Source organism: Papio anubis, chromosome 10 (genome assembly GCF_008728515.1).
Source record: "Papio anubis isolate 15944 chromosome 10, Panubis1.0, whole genome shotgun sequence".
NCBI lineage: Eukaryota > Metazoa > Chordata > Mammalia > Primates > Cercopithecidae > Papio > Papio anubis.
Window position 1 is genome coordinate 114,834,005 of NC_044985.1, and position 23,519 is coordinate 114,857,523.

Below are 23,519 nucleotides of genomic sequence, written 5' to 3' on the forward strand. Positions count from 1 at the left end.
GTTCTAGGCATTGGAGATGTGCATTGTTCCCACTCATACATGTTTTGCTCTCTGTGGTTTCAGTTACCTGCAGTTAACTACAGACTGAAAATATTAAATAGAAAATTCCAGAAATAAACAATTCATAAGTCTTAAATTGTGCACCATTCTGACTAGCGCAATGAAATCTCTCACCGTCTCTTTCCATCCCACATGGGATGTGAATCATCCCAGTAGATCCATGCTGTATACACTGCCTATTAGTCACTTTAGTGGCCACCTTGCTTATCAGAGTGACTGTTGCAATATCACAGTGCTTGCGTTCAGATAACCCTTATTCTACTCAGTAATGGCCCCAAAGCACAAGAATAGTGATGTTGGCAATTCAGATATGCTAAAGAGAAGCCTTAAACTGCTTCCTTTAATTGAAAAAGTGAAAATTCCCAACTTATTAAGGAAAGAAAAAAGCATTGTATGCTGAGGCTGTGCTACAATGTACATAAGAATGAATCTTCCATCCATACAATTGTGAAGAAGAATACAGAAATTTGTGCATAATTTATATAGAGTTTGGTACTATTTGTGGTTTCAGGCATCCACTGGGGCTGCTGGAACATATTCTTCTCAGGTGAAGGAGCACCTACTATAGTAGCAAACAAGACCAGCAAATTTCCTGCCCAAAGCAAACAGTTCATTGGGGAATCTAGAAGGGGAACAAGCAGTCAAACAAATAAGTATATAAAGTAAAAGAATGAGAAATGTTTTTAAAAAAATAAAGCAGAGTAATAAATGCATCTTATTTTGCATCCCAGTGCACACATACATATAGATGTAATTTAAGCTTTATGAAACCAATACTTACCTTACTACTTGTGATATAACTCTGTTGTTTTTAAATTGTATTTTTTATTTTTTTAATTTGCTAATCACACTTCATTAAATTGATTTTATTACGCAGTGGGAAGTCACAGCTCACTTTTTGAGAAACATTCCTGTAGCTTTCAGTGTGCTAATTTATGTTGAAGGCCTTTTACAAGGTGAAGTCTCAAATATTGGGGGTACTTTAGAGAATCACCAAGTAAACACATAGAGCCTGGATCAAAGTTGTCTCATAGGGATAGCATCAGACAGATGTAACAGCACTCAATGCTTGAGTCACTCAGAGCTGTGTTGTGTTTCCTGGCCAGCAATTAAGTGTAGGCAGTAAGTCATGAGGCAGTCTAGTAGCAAGGTAAAAAGCAGAAAGACTTCAGCAGACACATTTGGAAAACATAGCTACTTAGTGTATGGACAGTTGTATATCTTTTATAGTAATTAACAGCATCACTTTATTATAGTGTACTATGTTCATATAATGCTGATTCTGAGTACCACTAAATATTGTTTTTAATACATTTTTTATGATGATGTGAAAATATGTAATTCTTTTAAGATTTTCATCTAAAATGGTTTAAAATTCTTTTTATTGTTTAAGAGGTTTAAATAATTGTCTTCTTAGATTGACTAAAGAAGCAAGATTAAAATAATTCAATATGTAAATAAACATAATATCCAATAACTAGATAACATTGTATCTTTATCTCTTTCAGAATGATGTCCCAGGAATGTTAGCTTATAGCCTTAAGCTCTGTATGTCTTTAATGCAGAATAAACAGTTTCGGAATAAAGTACTAAGAGTTCTAGTTAAAATCTACATGAACTTGGAGAAACCTGATTTCATCAATGTTTGTCAGGTAATGATATTACATTATGTTTCATTGCATTGCTCCACGCTGTACTGTGTTACACCACTTCACATTTCATTACTTTATATTACTATAAGGACTTTATACATGTATCTCAATTGATCTTCACAGCAGCCCTGTAAAGATAAGGTATGTGCTTTATATTCCTTTTTATTAATAAACTAAATCTCACAACACTAAAAAGCTATTTTGTTGTAACACATTCTTTCTATGTATTTTTTCTTTTGAAAATAATCCAATCATTTAAGGAAATTTTTAGAAATAAAGAGGGTTTTTTAAAAAGCTAGAAGAAAAGATTAAAGTAGTACCTATGCTATACTATGTTGTTCTAAAGAGAATTCAAAGTGTATAAATTATGTATGGTTTCATTACCCATACACAACAAAATAGTTGGGTATCTTTATTTCTTTCTATATATGAATTTGCTTACCCATAAAAAGAATTTCAGATGGTACAGAAAATATGTAAAATGAAAAGTAAAGCTTCCCTTTCCCATCATTTGGGCTTTTTCCCAAAGGTAAGACATAGATATTTTTCCCTACTTATTTGCACATAGATCTGTTGCATTCTTTTAATGACTGTATTGTATTTTATTGACTGGAGGTGTGCATGGGTTTACTTTTTAACAATTGGTATATTGTATACATTTTTTGTATTCTGTTTAGGGCATAGCATTTTATTTTACATTTTGTTATTAACTATAATGTGCTCCTGTGTATTTTCATCCTCTAGGCTTTAAAAATTTAGATTAAAACACTGTTTTTTACAATGCCTTTTAAAGCAAATTTGAAACAAAACACTAGAAGAAGAAATATCCATGTTTAAATCACCCAAAGTCAACTTACTATTCTAACTTGATTTTTTACATCACCCAAAGTCAATTTAGTATTTAATAGTGTATTTCCTTTCAGTTTTCTCTACGTAGGTTTTTGGAGTTTTGTTGTTTCTAAATATTTTTCATAGTTTTTTTAAAACTCACATGAAAAATAGTAGTTCCCTGCCCTCTTCCTGTCTGTATTTCAGTTTTATTCCTTAGAGGCAATTTTATTTCTTTCAGCTGTTTTATTCCTTATCCTTTTATTATTTTAAAAAACTTTATTGTTCATTTTTAAAAGAATATCTTTTTGAGCAGATAATATTTTCATGTGATTTCAAATTCAAAAAGAATTATGGGGTATACAATGAAGTCTTCCTATTACTTGGCTCCAGCTACCAAGTTCTTTTCTCTGTGGATAAACAAGATTAATTGTATATAGCCTTTAACATTTTTCCGTGTTCTAACTCTTCGTAGACTCTTCTTCTCTTCCTTGATTGTTGTAATCATTCAGTGTACGTACTTTGCCTTACTTAATCATTTCCCTATTGTTGACCACTTATTTTGTTTCTATTATTTCCTGTTCTTAATTTATAATAACTTTGATTAATGTGTTTATTTTGAAGTTGAGTTACTTGCTGCCTAAGAGAACAAGAAAATTTAAATTGAGTTTTTAAAAGAAAAATTCTAACTTTCTTGGATAATTTTGTTAAAACAATGGCAGATCATAAGAATAGTAAGAGAAATGCTTCAGCATGGTAATTTTAGTGTCTCATGACCTGGCCCAACACAACACAATGTATGTTAAATCAATGAGTAACTTCCATAACATATGGTAAGGCAAAAAATACAAATTAAGGAGCACTTAGGTATAAGTTATGGATAAGATTTAAAGAAGCCAGGATTCATTCAACAACCCCTTTAAGTACCTTGTAGATGAAGTTTTTAATTATTAAATAATTTTAAAACTTTCTTTCTCCATTTCAGTGCTTAATTTTCTTAGATGATCCTCAGGCTGTGAGTGATATCTTAGAGAAGCTGGTAAAGGAAGACAACCTCCTGATGGCATATCAGATTTGTTTTGATTTGTATGAAAGTGCTAGCCAGCAGTTTTTGTCATCTGTAATCCAGAATCTTCGAACTGTTGGCACCCCTATTGCTTCTGTGCCTGGATCCACCAATACGGGTACTGTTCCGGGATCAGAGAAAGACAGGTATAAGTACCTTTTTCTGCATGAAAACTAATTGAATAGTCTTTATTTCATTTTGGGGACAGGTAGAATATTTATAGGAAGCATATTCTAAGAATAAATTTTGCCACTAGCTTTCATAGATTGTAAATTCTTATTAGGCTATTGCTCTGTTTTGTACTGTGCTGGGCGTGGTAAGGAAAACTGAAGAAATTGACCCTTCTAGAAAGAAATAGAAGTGATTATCTCATAGGGAGGACCTACCAGACAACATGTGTACTATTTAATCAAGTAAATTTAAAAACTCAGGTGGGTTAGGTCAGGGCTACCTTTTAGATATTTGGGTTAGATATATCTGCGTTAGATATTTAGAAAGTAAGGAACATTCTCAGCTTTTTCTGCTTTTATTAGAACTAAATACACAGATTTCTATAGTATTAGCAATTTGCATTCTGTACAAATTGATATGATATTAAAATTTTATTTTTCTGTATTTTACACATTTAGATCACTTACTAAAAACATCTGTGTGTCTTAGTTATGCCTGTTTATGCCAGCAGCCCCCTAGCCCACTCCTTCACTGGATATCCATTGTCTGAGAACTTCTTTCATCTGCCACTCAGCCAGGGTCTGTGGTTCATACCCGGCAAGTGATTACTTCTTTTACATTTTTTCCTATACCTAACATTTCAACAATGTTGACAGCATCTTCAGGAGTAGATTCCATCTCAAGAAACTACTTTCTTTGCTCATCCCTAAGAAACAACTCCTCAGCCATTGATGTTTTATCATTAGACTGCAGCAATTCAGTCACATCTTCAGATTCCACTTCTAATTCTAGTTCTCTCACTATTTTCACCACATTTGCAATTCCTCCCTCCACTAAAGTCTTGAACCCCTCAAAGTCATCCATGAGGGATGGAATCAACTTCTTCTATACTCCTATTAATGTTGATATTTTGGCCTCCTCCTGTGAACCATGAATGTTCCTTTTTTCGTTTTTTTTTTCTTTTGAGGCTGTCTTGCTTTGTTGCCCATGCTACAGTGCAGTGGTGCAATCTCGGCTCACGACTTACTGCAACATCTGCCTCCCAGGTTCAAGCGATTCTCATGCCTTAGCCTGCTGAGCTGGGATTACAGGTGTGGGCCACCACATCTGGCAAATTTTTGTACTTTTAATAGAGACAGAGTTTTACCATGTTAGCCAGGCTGGTCTCGAACTCCTGACCTTAGATAATCCACCCATCTCAGGTGTGAGCCATAAATGTTCTTAATGGCGTCTGGAATGGTGAATCCTTCCCAGAAGATTTTCAATTTACCTTGCCCAGATCCATCAGAGGAATCACTTTCTATGGCGGCTATAGTCTCAAGAAATGAGTTAAATTATATGACTTGAAAGTAAAAATTACTCCTCGATCCATGAACTGTAGACTTGATGTTGTGTTGGCAGGCATAAAAATAACATTAATCTTCTTGTACAACTCCATCAGAACCCATGGGGGACCAGGTGCATTGTCCATGAACAGTAATATTTTGAAAGGAATCTTTTTTCTGAACAGTAGGTCTCAACAGTGGGCTTCAAATATTTAGTATAACACTCTGTAAACAGATGTGCTGTCATCCAGGCTTTGTTGTTTCATTTACAGAGCAGAGAATAGCTTTAGCATAATTCTTAAGGGCCCTAGCATTTTCAGAATGATACACGAGCATTGGCTTCAACTTAAAGTCACCTGCTGCATTAGCTTCTGACAAGAACAGCCTGTCTTCTGAAGCTGTGAAACCAGGAACTGACTTCTCTCTAGCTATGAAAGTCCTAGATGGCATCTTCTTCAAATAGAAGGCTATTCTGTCTACATGGAAAATCTGTTTTTAGTGTAGCCACCTTCATCAATGATCTTAGCTAGATCTTCCCGGTAACTTGCTGTAGCTTCTGCATCAGCACTTGCTGCCTCTCCTTGCACCTCCATGTTATGGAGACGGCTTCTTTCCTCAAACTTCATGAACCAAGCTCTCTGCTAGCTTCAAACTTTTCTTCTGCAGCTTCCTCACCTCTCTCAGCCTTTCCAGAACTGAAGAGTTAAGGTCTTGCTCTGGATTAGGCTTTGGCTTCAGGGAAGGTTTTGGCTGCTTTGATCTTCTCTCCGGAGCACAACTTTTTCCTTATCAACAATAAGGCTGTTGTGCTTTCTTATCATTTATGTGTCCACTGATGTAGCACTGTTAATTTTCTCCAAGAACTTTTTCTTTGCGTTCACAACTTGGCTGTCTGTGATGCAAGAGGCCTACCTTTGGCCTGTATCGACTTTTGACATGCCTTCCTCACTAAGCTTTAGCACTTCTAGTTTTTGATTTAAAGTGAGAAATGTGGGACTCACTCTTTCACTTAAGCACTCAGAGGCCATTGTAGGGTTATTAATTGGCCTAATTTCAATACTGTTGTGTCTCAGGGAATAGGGAGTCCCAAGGAGAGGGACAGAGATGGAGGAATGATTGGTGTGTGGAGCAGTGAGAACACACACATTTTTGAGTTTGCTGTTTTATATGGGCGTGGTTCGTGGTGTCCCAAAACAACTGCAATGGTAATATCAAAGATCACTGATGACAGATTACCATAACAGATATAATGATAATTAAGAAGTTTTAAATATTACAAGGATAACTAAAATGTAACAGAAAGACAAAGTGATCACATACTCTTGGAAAAGTGGCTCCAATAGACTTCCTTGAAGGGCAGTAAAACAAAGGTATGCCTGTATTTGTTTTTCTTTTTTTTTCTTTTGAGACGGAGTCTCGCTCTGTTGCCTAGGCTGCAGTGCAGTGGCCGGATCTTAGCTCACTGCAAGCTCCGCCTCCCGGGTTTATGCCATTCTCCTGCCTCAGCCTCCCGAGTAGCTGGGACTACAGGCACCTGCCACCTCGCCCAGCTAGTTTTTTGTACTTTTTAGTAGAGACAGGGTTTCACCATGTTAGCCAGGATGGTCTCGATCTCCTGACCTCGTGATCCGCCCGTCTCGGCCTCCCAAAGTGCTGGGATTACAGGCTTGAGCCACCGCGCCTGGCCTATATTTGTTTTTCTTTATATCACTACCTCATTCCTTATTACTAAAACTATGGTAAGTCTTGCAACCAGGTATTGTAAGACCTACAATTTTGATTCTTTTTTCTTTTTCAAGATTCTTTGGGCTATTGTAGATTTTTTGCGTTATATAAGTCTGTGGGTGTTCTGATTGGGATTGTGTTGAATATCTTTAATTTGGGGCACATTGAAATCCTGATAATATTGAATATTGTAATCCAGGAATATGGTGATCTTTTTCATTTACTTAGGTTTTTTATTTTTTTTCTCAGTAGTGTTTTGTAGATTCAGTGCAGAGGTTTTACACATCTTTTCTTAAATTAATTTTCTTATATCCCTAAGTATAATTTGTTTTTTGATGCTGTTGTGAAGTGGTATTTTAAAATTTCTATTTTTTTTTTGTTGGTAGTATATAGAAATATAATTGAGTTTTATATACTAACATTGAATCTTATGACCTTGATAAAATCATTTATATTTATAGCTTTATAAATGATTTTTTTAAGTAAATTTTTTAAAGTAGATCCTTTTATAGAATTTTCTTTATTGGCATCTTTGTCATCTGCAGTTAGAGACCATTTTACTCCTTCCTTTGTAATCTTTATACCTTTTCCCTCTCTGTTTTTTTCTGAATTGGCTGGGATTCCCAATACATTATAGAAGTGATAAGAGGCAGCATCTTTACTTTTTTCTCAATCTTAGGGGGATATAATTTATTTATTTATTTATTTTCGAGACAGAGTCTCAGTCTTGTCACCTAGTCTGTAGTACAGTGGCACGATCTCAGTTCACTGCATCCTCCACCTCCTGGGTTCAAGCAATTCTCCTGCCTCAGCCTCCTGAGTAGCTGGGACTACAGGCACAGGCCACCATGCCCGGCTAATTTTTATATTATTAGTTGAGATGGAGTTTCACCATGTTGGCCAGGCTGGTCTCGAACTCCTGACCTCAGGTGATCTGCTAGCCTCAGCCTCCCAAAGTTCTGGGATTACAGGTGTGAGCCATGGCACCTGGCCTATTTATTTATTTTTGATTTAACAAGTTTTCTTTCTTCTTGCCTTCTCCTTTTCTTAAGGTTTATGTGTGGTGGTTACAAGTTCCTTCTGAGTTAATCTTCATTTCTGAAATGATTTTTTTTCTCTTTTATTTCTCATTTTCCCTAGTTCTGTCATGTTAATTTCTGAGTTTTTGTAATTCTAATATGTAATATTCTGGTATATTTTATATAATTTTCCTAATTTCTCTTGTTTTGAAATAACTTTTTTCTAATATTTTATGAGTTTACTTTGATGCTTTTCTGTAGCTTATTTTTACTAAAATTAGTTATTCTAAACTTTTCCAAAGGAGGCTTGTTTAGGATAGTTTTTCCAATTTTACTGCCCTCTAGTATTTCCTCTTCTGTTGCTTTTGTGGAGTACTATACAAAATTATGGCTTTTGTTTTAGGATCTCCTGGCTCTGTTTCCTTTCTCCATTGCCCAGGCTAGAGTGCAGTAGTGCGATCATAGCTCACTGTAACCTTGAACTCCTAGGCTCAAGTAGTCCTCCCGTTTCAGCCTCCGGAGTAGCTGGGATTACAGGCACTCACTACTATACCTGGTTCATTATTTTAATTATTTTGTGGAGACAAGGGTCTCATTGTGTTGCCCAGGCTTATTGGTACCTTCTTTATCTTTGTCCCTGCCTTTTTAACTTGGATTCTCTGCCCAGCATTTTTTCCTCAGTATGGTGCTTTGACCTACAAGGGAGTGTTGGCTGATTAGATTTAAGAGTAGTTGGGGTCTCAACCCCTTCTTTTCAAGCCCATTTTGTAACTGGTGGTGATTTTACTTTACCTGACTGTGTTTTGTGAATGAAGGAGGTATTTTGTCACCTGTTCTTATTGTATTTGTTGTCCATGGTTTTGCTAACCTAGTTACTTTGTATGTTTTTATTATTTGGAGGAAATTTAATAACTGGATTGCCTCCATCTTAGAGATGTGTAGAATTTTTTATTTCTTAGTGGTAATACTTAAGTAAACATTATTTTCTTGCAAAATATTCAATTTGGACATGGTTCAGATCTGTGGTATAAACAAATTGTACTTCTCTTTAGAAAAAATTATTGATTGTTGGTTCTTTTCATTTCAGTGACTCGATGGAAACAGAAGAAAAGACAGGCAGTGCATTTGTAGGAAAGACACCAGAAGCAGTGAGTATGCTTTTTTTTTTTTTTCCCCTTTGAGACAGGGTCTTGATCTGTCACCCAGGCTAGCATGCAATGGCACAGTCTTGGCTCACTACAACCTCTGCCTGCCAGGCTCAAGCTGTCCTCCCACCTTTGCCTCCCAAGTAAGTAGCTGGGATTGCAGGCGTGCACCACCATGCTTGGCTAATTTTTGTATTTTTTGTAGAGACGGGGTTCGCTGTGTTGCCCAGGCTGGTCATGAACTCCTGAGCTCAAGCAATCCATTTGCCTTGGCCTCCCAGAGTGCTGGGATCACAGGCATGAGCCACCGAGCCAAGCCACAATGCCCAGTGAGTGTGCTTTTTGAAGTTGAGATTATTACTTAATATATATTTCCATAGGATACTGTAAATTTTTTTTTTTTTTTTTGAGACGGAGTCTTGCTCTGTCGCCCGGGCTGGAGTGCAGTGGCCGGATCTCAGCTCACTGCAAGTTCCGCCTCCCAGGTTTATGCCATTCTCCTGCCTTAGCCTCCCAAGTAGCTGGGACTACAGGTGCCCGCCACCTCACCCGGCTAGTTTTTTTTTTTTTTATTTTTTAGTAGAGACGGGGTTTCACCGTGTTAGCCAGGATGGTCTCAATCTCCTGACCTCGTGATCTGCCCGTCTCGGCCTCCCAAAGTGCTGGGATTACAGGCTTGAGCCACTGCGCCCGGCCTGTAAATTCTTTTAAGTATGTATTATATACCTGCTTTTATTAAAGTGTATTGTTAAGTTTGATACCAAAGTCATTTTATAAAAACGAATTTCTGTAAAGATTAAAGTTTTAAAAATTGGTCCCAAAAAAACATTTAGAAGAAATCAAATCCTTAGATCCTTACTTCAGGCAGAAGTTATTTCTGTCTGAAACAACTCCAAATTAGCTGTCACAAAGTGAGAAAAAGGTATGGTCTCTAGCAAATGGCAACATATATGGGAGGGAGGTTAATTGTTTTTGTTGTTTTTAATGTTTGTGGTGTATTGGAAGGGTAGGGTAAATATTACAGCGGTGGTCTGTTAGATGTAAATGCTTCCTGTATCAGGACTTTTGGTTCCTGATGCTCAGGTATATAAACTTCAGCTGTTCTTCGTCTGGTTGGAAAGTTGTGTTGGTGGCATGGTAGTTCATACATAAAATCAAGGCTGGGTGCTATGGTTCATGCATGTAATCCCAGCACTTTGGGAGGCCGATGTGGGTGGATCACCTGAGGTCAGGAGTTCAAAACTAGCCTGGCCAACATGGCAAAACCCCGTCTCTACTAAAAATACAAAAATTAACTGAGCATGGTGGCATACACCTTTAATCCCAGGTACTCGGGAGAATCGCTTGAGCTTGGGAAGTAGAGGTTGCAGTGAGCCAAGATTGCACCACTATACTCCATGTATATATATATGTTGATTATTCAGTTTTCTCAATTTCAAGGAGGAAGTTTCTCAATTAAAATATAAATGGGGCCGGGCGCGGTGGCTCAAGCCTGTAATCCCAGCACTTTGGGAGGCCGAGGCGGGTGGATCATGAGGTCAGGAGATCGAGACCATCCTGGCTAACATGGTGAAACCCCGTCTCTACTAAAAATACAAAAAACTAGCCGGGCGTGGTGGCGGGCGCCTGTAGTCCCAGCTACTCGGAGGCTGAGGCAGGAGAATGGCGTGAACCCGGGAGGCGGAACTTGCAGTGAGCCGAGATCGCGCCACTGCACTCCAGCCTGGGTGACACAGCGCAAGACTCCGTCTCAAAAAAAAAAAAAAATAAAAAAAAATAAAATAAAATATAAATGGACTCATTTAATGAAAAGTAATTTTCCTGCATGTCATCAGTAATTATTCTTTCCCAGTTTTTTTGAATATTTAAACATTTTATGTTGAAAGCCAGTGGGGGATGAATTGTATTCTTCCATCGAGCTAGTGTGTTATCTCAGTAGCATCTAATAAAGAAATAAATTATCCTTTCTCTTAAAATGGACTGCTTGAATTTCACTGGTTTAGGGCTGATGAAAAAAGTTGGATTAGTGGATTATAGTAATACTGTTTATGAGTTTTCATTTTTTTTTGTTTGATTTGGCAGAGTCCAGAGCCTAAGGACCAGACTTTGAAAATGATTAAAATTTTAAGTGGTGAAATGGCTATTGAGTTACATCTGCAGTTCTTAATACGAAACAATAATACAGACCTCATGATTCTAAAAAACACGAAGGTAAGAAATTCATCAATAAGAGAGGGTTTTTATAAATATTTACTTCTTCATTGAATGTAAGTAATTATAATATTTCTTGTTGGATACTTTCTTGTATTTTATTTCTAATTAAGGAAAAAGTAAGTTTTGAAAAAATAGCAATCAATGATCCTTTTGAAGTTGTTGGAAAGGAAGAAAATTAGCAATGATTGAACTCCAGTTTTTTGTTTGTTTGTTTTTGTTTTTTGTTCTGTTTTTTTTTAGATGGAGTCTCGCTCTGTTGCCCAGGCTGGAGTGCAGTGGTGTGATCTCTGCTCGCCACAAGCTCCGCCTCCCAGGTTCATGCCATTCTCCTGCCTCAGCCTCCCGAGTAGCTGGGATTACAGGCGCCCACCACCATGCCCAGCTAATTTTTTGTATTTTTAGTAGAGACGGGGTTTCACCCTGTTAGCCAGGATGGTCTCAATCTCCTGACCTTGTGATCTGCCCGCCTCAGCCTCCCAAAGTGCTGAGATTACAGGCATGAGCCACCATGCCCGGCCTGAGCTCCTGTTTTTATGTTTGTCTCTTGTTGGGAAGCTTAGTTAACTCATTTTTTCATTTTTAATGTATACATGGAGCAGTTAGACAAATAGCACAATCAGAATATTAATATAGGCTCTTGAGCTGCTTGCTTCAGCCTGCTCCACTTTTGTGGAGTGTACTTTCATTTCAATAAATCTGTGCTTTCCTTTTATTACAAAAAAAAAAAGAATACTAATTCAGTTTGTTTATGTGTCTGTATTTCCCATTGAACTATGATGTCCTTGAGAGCAGCAATTCTTATCTTGTTGCAACGTTTTTTGAGATACTGATCTTAACAGTTATTAATACTAATTTTAATTTTTTAGCAAGGAATATATTTGATTCAAAATATTTTAATATAAAAAGATATATAACATTAAAAATCTTCCTTCTCTTATTTACCCAATACCCCTTCCCAAAGTCATTTTTTTATAGCCATATATTAGTAGATGGTTAAATAGTTGTTTGATTGAAACATATGTAAGAATGCTTTTTGAAACTTTTAATATAGTCTTTGCAAATGGCAAAAAATATGCAGAATCATATGGTCTCCATTCATGAGAATTTAAAGCTAGTCTTTATAATATAGTCTCATTAAAAATAAACAAAATTTGACCAGGTACGGTGGCTTACACCTGTAATCCCAGCACTCTGGGAGGTCGAGGCAGGCGGATCACCTGAGGTCAGGAGTTCAAGACCAGCTTGGCCAATATGGTGAAACCCCGTCTCTACTTAAAATACAAAAATTAGCCAGGCGTGATGGTACATACCTGTAATCCCAGCTACTTGGGAGATTGAGGCAGGAGAATCCCTTGAACCCTGGAAGTGGAGGCTGCAGTGAGCTGAGATCACGCCACTGCACTCCAGCCTGGGCAGCCGAGCAACACTCTGTCTCAAAAACTAAAAATAAACAAAATTATTTGGTAACTGTCAGAGGTGCAGCACTGCTCCTCAGGTTATCGCAATACCTTGGAGACCTTCGGCAAGATGCAGAAGAGAAAAAGCAAGTTTAAACCAAAGGATAGAAAATCCGCTGTCTAAATTCCCCACCTAAAATCTGCCGTTAAGCTCTGTTAAAACTGCAAATAAAACTTTGACTTGCTTGTTTGTGTAAACTAGCTATTTAGTCTTTATAAAAGAAATAGCCAAAATCCATATTTTAAATCTCAGTTCAATTTGTTCATGTTTTTACCACAAAATAGGACCTCTGACTGTGTGTGTGAGGGTGTGCATATATGAATACTTTGCCAGTGATGAAACAATTCTCTATTTGTTGTTTCAGGATGCAGTACGGAATTCCGTATGTCATACAGCAACCGTTATAGCAAACTCTTTTATGCACTGTGGGACAACCAGTGACCAGTTTCTTAGGTAAATATGCTTGGTGATTTCCACTTTGGTTTAAAATCTTTTTTTTTTTTTTGGGTACAGTCTTACTCTGTGCCCCAGGCCGGAGGGCAGTGATGCAATCTGGGCTTACTGCAACCTCCATCTCCTGGGTTCAAGCGATTCTCCTGCCTCAGCCTCCCAAGTAGGTGGGATTATAGGCGCACACCACTATGCCCGGCTAATTTTTGTATTTTTAGTAGAGGTGGGGTTTTGCCATGTTGGTCAGGCTGGTCTTGAACTCCTGACCTCAGGTGATCCGCCCACCTCGGCCTCCCAAAGTGCTGGGATTACAGACGTGAACCACCGCACGCGGCCTAAAATCCTTTTTAACGGACACTGTGTTAACAGTAGTTCCCTTGTTAACCAGTCCTTAATTCTAAAGTATATTTTTGCTATTTTATGTATTTGTTATTGCGTATTTCTACTTGTTTTAAGGTAAAATTAATTCCTTTTATTACTTGGCTTGATTGTAGGCTCTTGAAGGAAATACATTAAGCTCTAAAATTTTATATAATTTTTTTTTTTATTTATAGTAGAATCACATATCATGCATTTAAAAAATCCTTAAAATACTAAGAACAGCTTAAGAGGGAAAATAGAATCAGTAGTAACTTGAGATCCACAAAGTAATTTGAAAGTGTTCAAGGTAAAATTTTAATGTTTTTGACCTTAGTGTTAAAAAGCTTTAAGGAATTCATTTGTTTTAATACTAATTAAAATAACTACATCTTCTTTTTTTACAGAGATAACTTGGAATGGTTGGCCAGAGCCACTAACTGGGCAAAATTTACTGCTACAGCCAGTTTGGGTGTAATTCATAAGGTAACATATATTGGTCAGTGTAAACAGGCATCTGAAAAGAAGTAATTTTTCTGGGGTTAAGAAAAAGTAAAAGTTTATTATAATTCATTAACAAGTATACTTTGTTAAGTCAGATAAGTCATCTTGTAGGGAAGCCTAAAGTAAATAAGATACTAAAATATTTATATGTGTGTTTGTTTTTAATAAAAAGTGGAAATTTGTTTCTATAAAGACTGTATAAGCCATTGAAAGGATAAATTGAAATGTTATTTGCATAGTCTGAGATCTGAGATGGATTTGGGCAAATGTTATAAAACAAAGGGAAAAGAAATTGAAGCATTTGTGATTTTTTTTTTCTAACCAGAGTGTAACTGGGTCTCTTAAAGGCTTGTCCTCTTGTTTGAGTGATACAATTATATGAGAGAGAGCCCCACTACCTCCTTCTCTCTTAGCAAGTGAACATTCTGGGGAAAAGGCAGTAGTCATAGAAAACATTGTGTCTTTTTTCTTCTTACTTTCTCTTTTTGACAGCTTTGTCATGGCTTACCTTTATAGGGTCATGAAAAAGAAGCATTACAGTTAATGGCAACATACCTTCCCAAGGATACTTCTCCAGGATCAGCCTATCAGGAAGGTGGAGGTCTCTATGCACTAGGTCTTATTCATGCCAATCATGGTGGTGATATAATTGACTATCTGCTTAATCAGCTTAAGAATGCCAGCAATGATGTAAGTACTAAAATGGAAAACTAAGTTTCCAAAACTCAGGAATCCAGGATAACATATTTGCCAAATTATTTTAGTGACTGGAGATTTCACAGGATTTAGGAATACCCAAAACAACTATTATCTTGGGTTTTTTTGGGTTTTTGGGGGGGGGGGGTTTGTTTTTTTGTTTTTTTTTTTTTAAGGTAATTTCATTTCCTTCTTGATGAGCTAAAATTGTGTTTCTCGCTCCTTTAAGCCCTGCATGTATTTGTAAAACATGTTGTATTCCCACACTTTCATCTTAAAATGTTGCAACTACAAGTGACCTTAGTTATCATCTAGTTTGGGCCCTAACATTTTGCTGGAAATTAAGGCCTAAAGAAATTGCAAGCCAGGCGCGGTGGCTCACGCCTGTAATCCTAGCACTTTGGGAGGCTGAGGCGGGCGGATCACAAGGTCAGGAGATCGAGACCACGGTGAAACCCCGTCTCTACTAAAAAATACAAAAAATTAACCGGGCGCTGTGGCAGGTGCCTGTAGTCCCAGCTACTCAGGAGGCTGAGGCAGGAGAATGGCGTGAACCTGGGAGGCGGAGCTTGCAGTGAGCCAAGATCGCGCCACTGCACTCCAGCCTGGGCGACAGAGCGAGACTCCATCTCAACAACAACAAAAAAGAAATTGCAGTCTCTCAGAAGTTAGAATCCTTGCTTGTTTTGATCTTTGATAATTGTTTAAAATGTAAATCTTTTGGAAAAGCTTACTAAGTAGCCCTGTTCTTATTTTAAGGAACCTTAAAATACAATTTTAGACTGACTTCTATATTGGAGTGAGGGCCATCAGGAGAGTAGTTAAGTGATCCAGAAAACCTTGCCCTCATGCATTAGTGAAAAGATTGAAGCCAATAGGATGATCTGTCTCAATTAATAAGCCCCTTAGCCACAAATCATGTGTGCAAGTACACACATTTTTACCTTATTTCCTCTGGTCTCAGGTAAAAAACTGTCTTATCGGATAGGGTTTATGGTTACAAAAAAGAAACACCAATAGATAGCATTAAAAACCATTTCTAACTAACTCAAATAAGAAGTTTATTGGAAATACCTTATATAATTAACAGAAAGGCTGATAAACTAGTTCTCACAAAGGTTAAGGAGCCAGAGCAACACCACAGATGCTAGATAACAGGAACTAATGAAATAGCCTTTTCAGGACCCTACCTTCAGGATGAATGAACTTGAAACATTTCTGGCCATTGGGTTATTCCACTTAAGAAAGACAAAAATTCCAAAGAAGGAGCATTGTATTGCTCTGGGTTGGGTCACACTTTGGCTAGGAGAAGGTGGGAGCTTCTTAAATGACAGTCCCACCAAGACTCTAACCAGTGGGGAGGAGTATTACCAAGGGAATGTTGGGATGCTGTCACCAATAGAAGGATGCCGTGCATTCAAAAATGACAGATGACCACTAAAGTTTCTTCTTTCAAATGTATATATTTCGGATGTACTCTGACCTCATTTTCAACCACTTTCTTCACAACCATGTTCCATTAGATACCTTTTTCTCCTCTGTCTTTAGCCTCTCACTCTGTACTGCCTCCTTTCCCTCAACCCATGAACATACTCAGGTCTCATCTATCCTAAACAAAATTATTTTCTTGACATCTCCCTCTTAGTTGTTCAGTCTTTTTCCTCCCCTTCTCATGTAAACCTACTGAAAGAGAGTTGGCCTCTCTCTGCCCACTGTGTTTTCTCACGTTCATTTTGCAACTCACTATTTTTAATTTATTATCATTATTTTTTGAGACAGTTTCTTGCTGTGTTGCCCAGGCTGGAGTGCAGTGGCATGATCATGGCTCACTGCAGCTTCAACTTCCTGGGCTCAAGCCATTCTTCCACCTCAGCCTCCTGAGTAGCTGGGATCACAGGCATGCACCACCATGCTCAGCTAATTTGTGTTTATTTTTTTGGACAGACTGAATCTCCGTATGTTGCCCAGGCTGGTCTCAAACTTCTGGGCTCAAGTGATCTTCCTACCTCAGCCTCCTAAAGTGCTGGGATTACAAGCATGAGCCACCAATCCAGCCTCAGCTCATTATTTTTTGGCATCAGCAAATATCATTCTATTAAAACTGAAATTGCTGGGCTGGACACGGTGGCTCACACCTATAATCCCAGAACTTTGGGAGGCCAAGTCAGGCGGATCACCTGAGGTTAGAAGTTTCAGACCAGCCTGGCCAACATGGTGAAACCCTGTCTCTACTAAAAATACAAAAATTAGGCGGGTGTGGTGGCAGCCACCTGTAATCCCAGCTACTCGAGAGGCTAAGGCAGGAGAATCACTTGAACCCAGGAGGCGGAGGTTGCAGTGAGCCCAGATTGCACCATTGCACTCTAGCCTTGGTGACAAGAGCGAAACTACGTCTCAAACAAAAAACTGAAATTGCTGAGTTTGTCACTGACCTTTTGATTATCAAATCCTTTGATCATTCTTACTGAGCCCACCTCTGCATATTTAATGTGAAACTATATTTTGAAATTAGAATAAGAGCTTGTATGTTAAGTATAGTGTACCAAATCAGTGGAATCTATGTTTTTTCCTTAGATCGTTAGACATGGTGGCAGTCTGGGCCTTGGTTTGGCAGCCATGGGAACTGCACGTCAAGATGTTTATGATTTGCTAAAAACAAACCTTTATCAGGATGATGCAGTGACAGGTAAGCATTTCTTTCTAAAGCTAACAAACTTAAGTATTAATTAATGTAAATATAATTACATTAGTTTCTACCTATATTTTGTAGCCTCTTAAAATTACGATGGATTTCTATACTTGAAGTGAATTTTGCTCCATTTGTCAAAGTTATCTTTTAAAACAAGTTTTATGATATATAGGCTTTCTAAAATGGTATATCCTGTGTGTCCACTTGCATAACTGACTTTTGCAAATAGGAATTTATTAGAGTGATTACTTACTCCATACTGCTTGGTGATAATGTAGAAAAAATGTTATCTAAATGTCTCCTTTGAAATCACTGTAGGATTTGATGGTATATTCTGTCAAAGTTTAAAAGGAAAACAACCATAAATGTATGACTGTGCTTCCACATAAAGTATCCTTTTTACCAGATGGTTTAAAAAAATGCTGTCAGAAGCTGGTGGTTTTTTGACAGTTTATGCAAAAAACGTGCTACTTTCAGTTGGATGTTTCATTGACTTTAAAAACATAACTCTTTGTTAACATTTGACTTGTTACTTGCTAGGGGAAGCAGCTGGCCTGGCCCTAGGTTTGGTTATGTTGGGCTCTAAAAATGCCCAAGCTATTGAGGACATGGTCGGTTATGCACAAGAAACTCAACATGAGAAGATTCTGCGTGGTCTTGCAGTTGGCATTGCATTAGTAATGTACGGGAGGATGGAAGAGGCTGATGCTCTCATTGAATCTCTCTGTCGTGACAAGGTGAGATCACATACATCCCTCACTGTCCATTTATCTCCAGCATGTAAAAAACACTTAACTTCACTGGAAATTAACTCTGTTCCCATCAGAACATGTAGGTACATTTATTCATAAAACTTCTTGCAATGTGTATAAAGCCTAATAGAATTTAAGAAATAAAAGCACTGATTAGAAAAGTACATGGGAGTAATTTGAGGATTTTAAATTTTACTATAGCTTCAGATCGGTGATACTCATAAGCAGATTCAGCATAGTTCTTTAGGAATTCACGAGTTGATTTCTTTTAGAAATAATATTTTTGGGCCAGGTGCGGTGGCTCTCACCTGTAATCCTAGCATTTTGGGAGGCCGAGGCAGGTGGATCACTTGAGGTCAGGAGTTCAAAACCAGCCTGGCCAACATGGTGAAACCCTGTCTCTACTAAACATAGAAAAAAAAATTAGCTGGGCATGGTGGTGGGCACCTGTAATCCCAGCTACTTGGGAGGCTGAGGCACGAGAATCACTTGAGCCTGGGAGACAGGTTACAGTGAGCAGGGATCGAACCACTGCACTCCAGCCTCAGTGACAGAGCGAGACTCCATCTCAAAAAAAAAAAGAAATTAATATTTTTGGAATGATTTGGTAGTCATTTAATAAGATACAAAGTTTACTTCATTATTCTTTTATCAGAAAACAGTGCCAATCTCTATATTTGTTTATTTGGATGAGGTTTTTTTTCCATTGCCTTTTGTTTTGTTTTTATAATGGTGTTGTATATGGTAGGTAGTTAGTGGCAGGTAATAACTGTTCTCTATAATCTGATAAAAAGAACTGTTATAGTTTATTGATAAAATTATTAATTAATTTGTTCAGTTATCAGGGTCCATCTTTCTTCCACTCAGCACTCAGTACCCAGGAATTTAAATAAGGTAAAAATGTAGAATTAGAAGCCAACTTCCTTGCTTGATTGATAAAAGGAAGTGGACTGCCATAGGAGTGGCTGTTGCCGTTGACTTGACTTTATACTTCCTAAAAAGTATGAAGCAGGGCAGGCATATTGCATAGCGTAGTGGGAATTAAGAGCAGCTACCTCCTTCTGTATTTATGTGTTTTATTGCCCCATTTATTTCAAAAACTACCAACCACAAGAGTTGTTGAGCTCATCATTTCCTACCTGAGACCAGCTTACTTGGTGGATGCCTCTATGCCTGTTAGACTGTAGAAGTTACTGTTTGAAATAAGTTGATGATTAATGTTAAATTATTTTTCTTAGGACCCAATTCTTCGAAGGTCTGGAATGTATACTGTAGCCATGGCTTATTGTGGCTCTGGTAACAACAAAGCAATTCGACGCCTGCTACATGTTGCTGTAAGTACTCTGACCTTTCTTGGGAGTAGGGTGGATGGAAAAGCTTGCAGGTAGACAATAAGTGTCTAGGTGACTCCAGCATCCCCAGCACATGACCACCACCAGTGGTCTTAGGTTGTGATTGTCATTTACTGGACCCAACAGGCCATAACCTAGCACTAGGTTCACTTAGCTTTTCAGAAGGATATGGGACGGGATAACAGTCCTATATAAATGGAAGTCCTTAAAGCCATTCAGGTACAACTTCTAAAATCCTACTGCAAGGAGCACCCTCATTTGTAAGGGACAAGACCTTGTAAGTGTGTGTGGCCGCTCTAGGATAGGGAAATCCAGTGAAGAACAGGAACCATTTATTTATTTTTACGGCCAGTGAAGTTAGCTTCCACATACCCCTAGTGGGTGCAGTGGCTCATGCCTGTAATCCCAGCTGCTCTGGAAAGTGAAGTGGACCATGAGCTATAATTATACCACCACACTCTAGCCTGTACGACAGGGCAAGACCGTATCTCTAAAAACAAACAACCCCCCCACACACACCCCGGGACCCCTAAGGAACGTGATCTATTACAGGAGATGCATTGCACAGGAAAGCCAATGCCCATGTTTTCCAAAATGCTTTTTCCACTCATAGTTCTCCTAATCCAAATATAGTTATCAGCAATAAGTAATACTGCCTGGTCACACAGTGGACATTCCACATGTCTTAATAGGTTTTTGTCATCATGGTGCTGGGCAAAAGTAAACTAAGGGTATCTTTCTATGCAGAAAGACTTAAAACTATTGTTAACTCCTTTTTCCCAGAGATAATATTTTCCACAATATTTATTAGTAATTAATAAATAATTTTTTTAGCAGTACAGTATGTTCTAAATGTTCGTATTTTGCAAAAGCTATAATGCAGCTGAAATTTTCTTTTTTTTTTTTTTTTCTTTTTTCTTTTTAGAGACTTTGATACAGGGTTTCACTGTCACCCAGGCTGGAGTGCAGTAGCACAATCACAACTCATTGCAGCCTCAAACTACCGGGCTCAAGCGATCCTCCTCCTACCTCTGCTTCCCATGTAGCTAGAACTACAGGCACACACCACCGTGCCTGCCTGATTTTTTAACTTTTTATGGAGACAGGGTCTCGCTATGTTGCCTAGGCAGATCTCGAACTCCTGGACTCAAGCAATCCTCCTGTTTTGGCCTCTCAAAAGTGCTGGGATTACAGGTATGAGCCACTGTGTCTGGCCAATTGAAATAGTCTTAAGAAGTAGCCCTGGGGCCAGGCATGGTGGCGTACGCCTGTAATCCCAGCACTTGGGAGGCAGTGGTGGGTGGATCACCTGAGGTCAGGAGTTTAAGACCAGCCTGTCCAACATGATGAAACACCATCTCCACAAAAAATACAAAAATTAGCTGGGCATGGTGGCACACGCCTATAGTCCCAGCTATTTGGGAGCCTACAGCAGGAGAATCGCTTGAACCCAGGAGGCAGAGGTTGCATTGAGCCAAGATTGCACCACTACGCTGCAGCCTGGGCGACAGAGTGAATTTAAATAAGAGTAAGACTCTGTCTCAAAGGAGAAAAAAAAAAAGAGAGAGAGAGAGAGAAGTAACCCTGAATCTTAAACTTTACCAAGCTGTGAAGACTTCTAAGCCCCTGAATTGAAATTTTTCAATAACTTTTTCTAAATTGGGTACAGAAATTTATTCTTCAAAAATACATGTGGCCAGGTGCAGTGACTTATGCCTATAATCCCAGCACTTTGTGAGGCCAAGGTGGGAGGATCTCCTGAGCCCCAGAAGTTTGAGACCAGACTGGGAAACATAGGGAGACCCTGTCTCTATAAAAATAAAAATACATGTGTCTATTTTTTGAATATATTCATTTATTGTATATGTTTAGAGGTGTGCAACATAATGTTTTGGTATACCTATCAATAGTGAGGTATACACTCACTATTGAATGTTGCTGACCTCTCATACCAGTTTGGTCTAGTGATATACTACATGGTATAATATAATCTTAAACTTTTCCCCCTAGGTAAGTGATGTTAATGATGATGTCAGGAGGGCAGCAGTAGAATCACTTGGGTTCATTCTATTCAGGTAATAACTTCTAACTTCTTATTCTATTTATATTTCGGTTTTTTTTTGGAAATGTTGTCGTCACTACCGAAACTACCAAACAGTAGTTAGTCACTAAACAAAAGCTAAATACCTGAGGAGTATATCTGGGTTCAGAGTGAGGACCATTTAATAGCAAGATTAGTACTGTTCATCTGAAAAAGAAAAAAGTACATCATGGGATTCTGAGAACCTCTTTGAGAAGTAGTAAAATGATTTAATTATTTCTGTTCATTTTTTGGTAGCATTCTGCTTATTCGTTTAACTTTTTAAATCCAAATAACACATCCAGTATTCCTCTTTGTGTATATTGGTAGTTCAAATGGGCATTATCTCTTACATAGGTTTGTAAAGTTTTTGAAGGTCTTTAATGAAAGTGAAAGGTAATAGGTTTTGTTTAAATGCCAGAGTGAAAATTTTTAAGCATTATTTTTTACTTGTAGTCATGGAGCTATCCTTGGCAGTATGATATAGTTGTGTTTAAGAAGTCACATTCTTGGCCAGGCATGGTGGCTCAAGCCTATAATCCCAGCACTTTGGGAGGCTGAGGCAGGCGGATCACTAGGTCAGGAGTTCGAGATCATCCTGACTAACACAGTGAAACACTGTCTCTACTAAAAATACAAAAAATTAGCCAGGCATGGTGGCACACGCCTGTAATCTCAGCTACTTGGGAGCCTGAGGCAGGAGAATCACTTAAACCCGGGAGGCGGAAGTTGCAGTGAGCCGAGATCGCGCCACTACACTCCAGCCTGGGCGACAGAGTGAGACTCCCTCCCAAAAAAAAAAAAAAGGAGTCACATTCTAAACCCATCTGCCTGGGTTGACTCCTGACTCATCTTCTTACTAGCTGAATGATTTTCAGCAAGTTGCTCAACCTCTTTGCGCCTCAGTTTCCTCATCTTTAAAATGAGTATAATCATAATACCCATCTGAGAAGATGTTTTTGACAAGTGAATTAATATATGTGCAATGCCCTTAGAGAGGTATCTGGCACTAATAAGCACTAAGTTTGTATTAATAATGGTAATTGTAGGAGTTGTAGTTGTGGAGTTGGTGGTAGTATTAATAGATGTAATAGTAGTTCTTCCAGTAGTTCTGTCTACTTAGATTCAATCTCAGACATCAGTGTTTCTCTTAGCTAAGATACAGCCATACCTTGTTTTACCACACTTTGCTTTATTAAGCTTTGCAGATACTGCATTTGTTTAAAAATTGAAGGTTTGCGAGAACCCTGCATCAAGCAAGTCTATCAAAACCATTTTTCTAACAGTGTGTGCTCATTTCATTTCTCTGTGTCACATTTTGGTAATCCTCACAATATTTCAGACTTTTTCGTTATTATTGTATCTGTTATGGTAATCTGTCATCAGTGATTTTTGACATTACCATTGTAGTTGTTTTGGGACACCACGAACCACACCCATATAAAACAGCAAACTCAATCAATAAATGTGTGTGTTCTGACTGCTCCACACACCGATCATTCCTCCATCTCTGTCCCTCTCCTTGGGACTCCCTATTCCCTGAGACACAACAATATTGCAATTAGGCCAATTAATAACCCTACAATGGCCTCTGAGTGCTTAAGTGAAAGAGAGAGTCCCACATTTCTCACTTTAAATCAAAAACTAGAAGTGCTAAAGCTTAGTGAGGAAGGCATGTCAAAAGTCGATACAGGCCAAAGGTAGGCCTCTTGCATCACAGACAGCCAAGTTGTGAACGCAAAGAAAAAGTTCTTGGAGAAAATTAACAGTGCTACATCAGTGGACACATAAATGATAAGAAAGCACAACAGCCTTATTGTTGATAAGGAAAAAGTTGTGCTCCGGAGAGAAGATCAAAGCAGCCAAAACCTTCCCTGAAGCCAAAGCCTAATCCAGAGCAAGACCTTAACTCTTCAGTTCTGGAAAGGCTGAGAGAGGTGAGGAAGCTGCAGAAGAAAAGTTTGAAGCTAGCAGAG

At 38.2% G+C, this 23,519-nt stretch overlaps 1 protein-coding gene across 1 annotated transcript in view; it reads left to right on the top strand.

Annotated features, from left to right (window-relative positions):
• The window catches only part of PSMD1 (proteasome 26S subunit, non-ATPase 1), a 120,816-nt gene that overhangs the window by 11,558 nt on the left and 85,739 nt on the right, over positions 1-23,519 (top strand). The window contains exons 6-16 of the mRNA XM_003908061.4: positions 1,569-1,712; positions 3,526-3,752; positions 8,934-8,994; positions 11,074-11,202; positions 13,028-13,116; positions 13,878-13,956; positions 14,491-14,664; positions 17,245-17,356; positions 17,900-18,096; positions 19,350-19,445; positions 21,474-21,538. Coding sequence (XP_003908110.1) covers positions 1,569-1,712; positions 3,526-3,752; positions 8,934-8,994; positions 11,074-11,202; positions 13,028-13,116; positions 13,878-13,956; positions 14,491-14,664; positions 17,245-17,356; positions 17,900-18,096; positions 19,350-19,445; positions 21,474-21,538 — 1,373 coding nt within the window. The remainder of the gene's footprint in view (positions 1-1,568; positions 1,713-3,525; positions 3,753-8,933; positions 8,995-11,073; positions 11,203-13,027; positions 13,117-13,877; positions 13,957-14,490; positions 14,665-17,244; positions 17,357-17,899; positions 18,097-19,349; positions 19,446-21,473; positions 21,539-23,519) is intronic.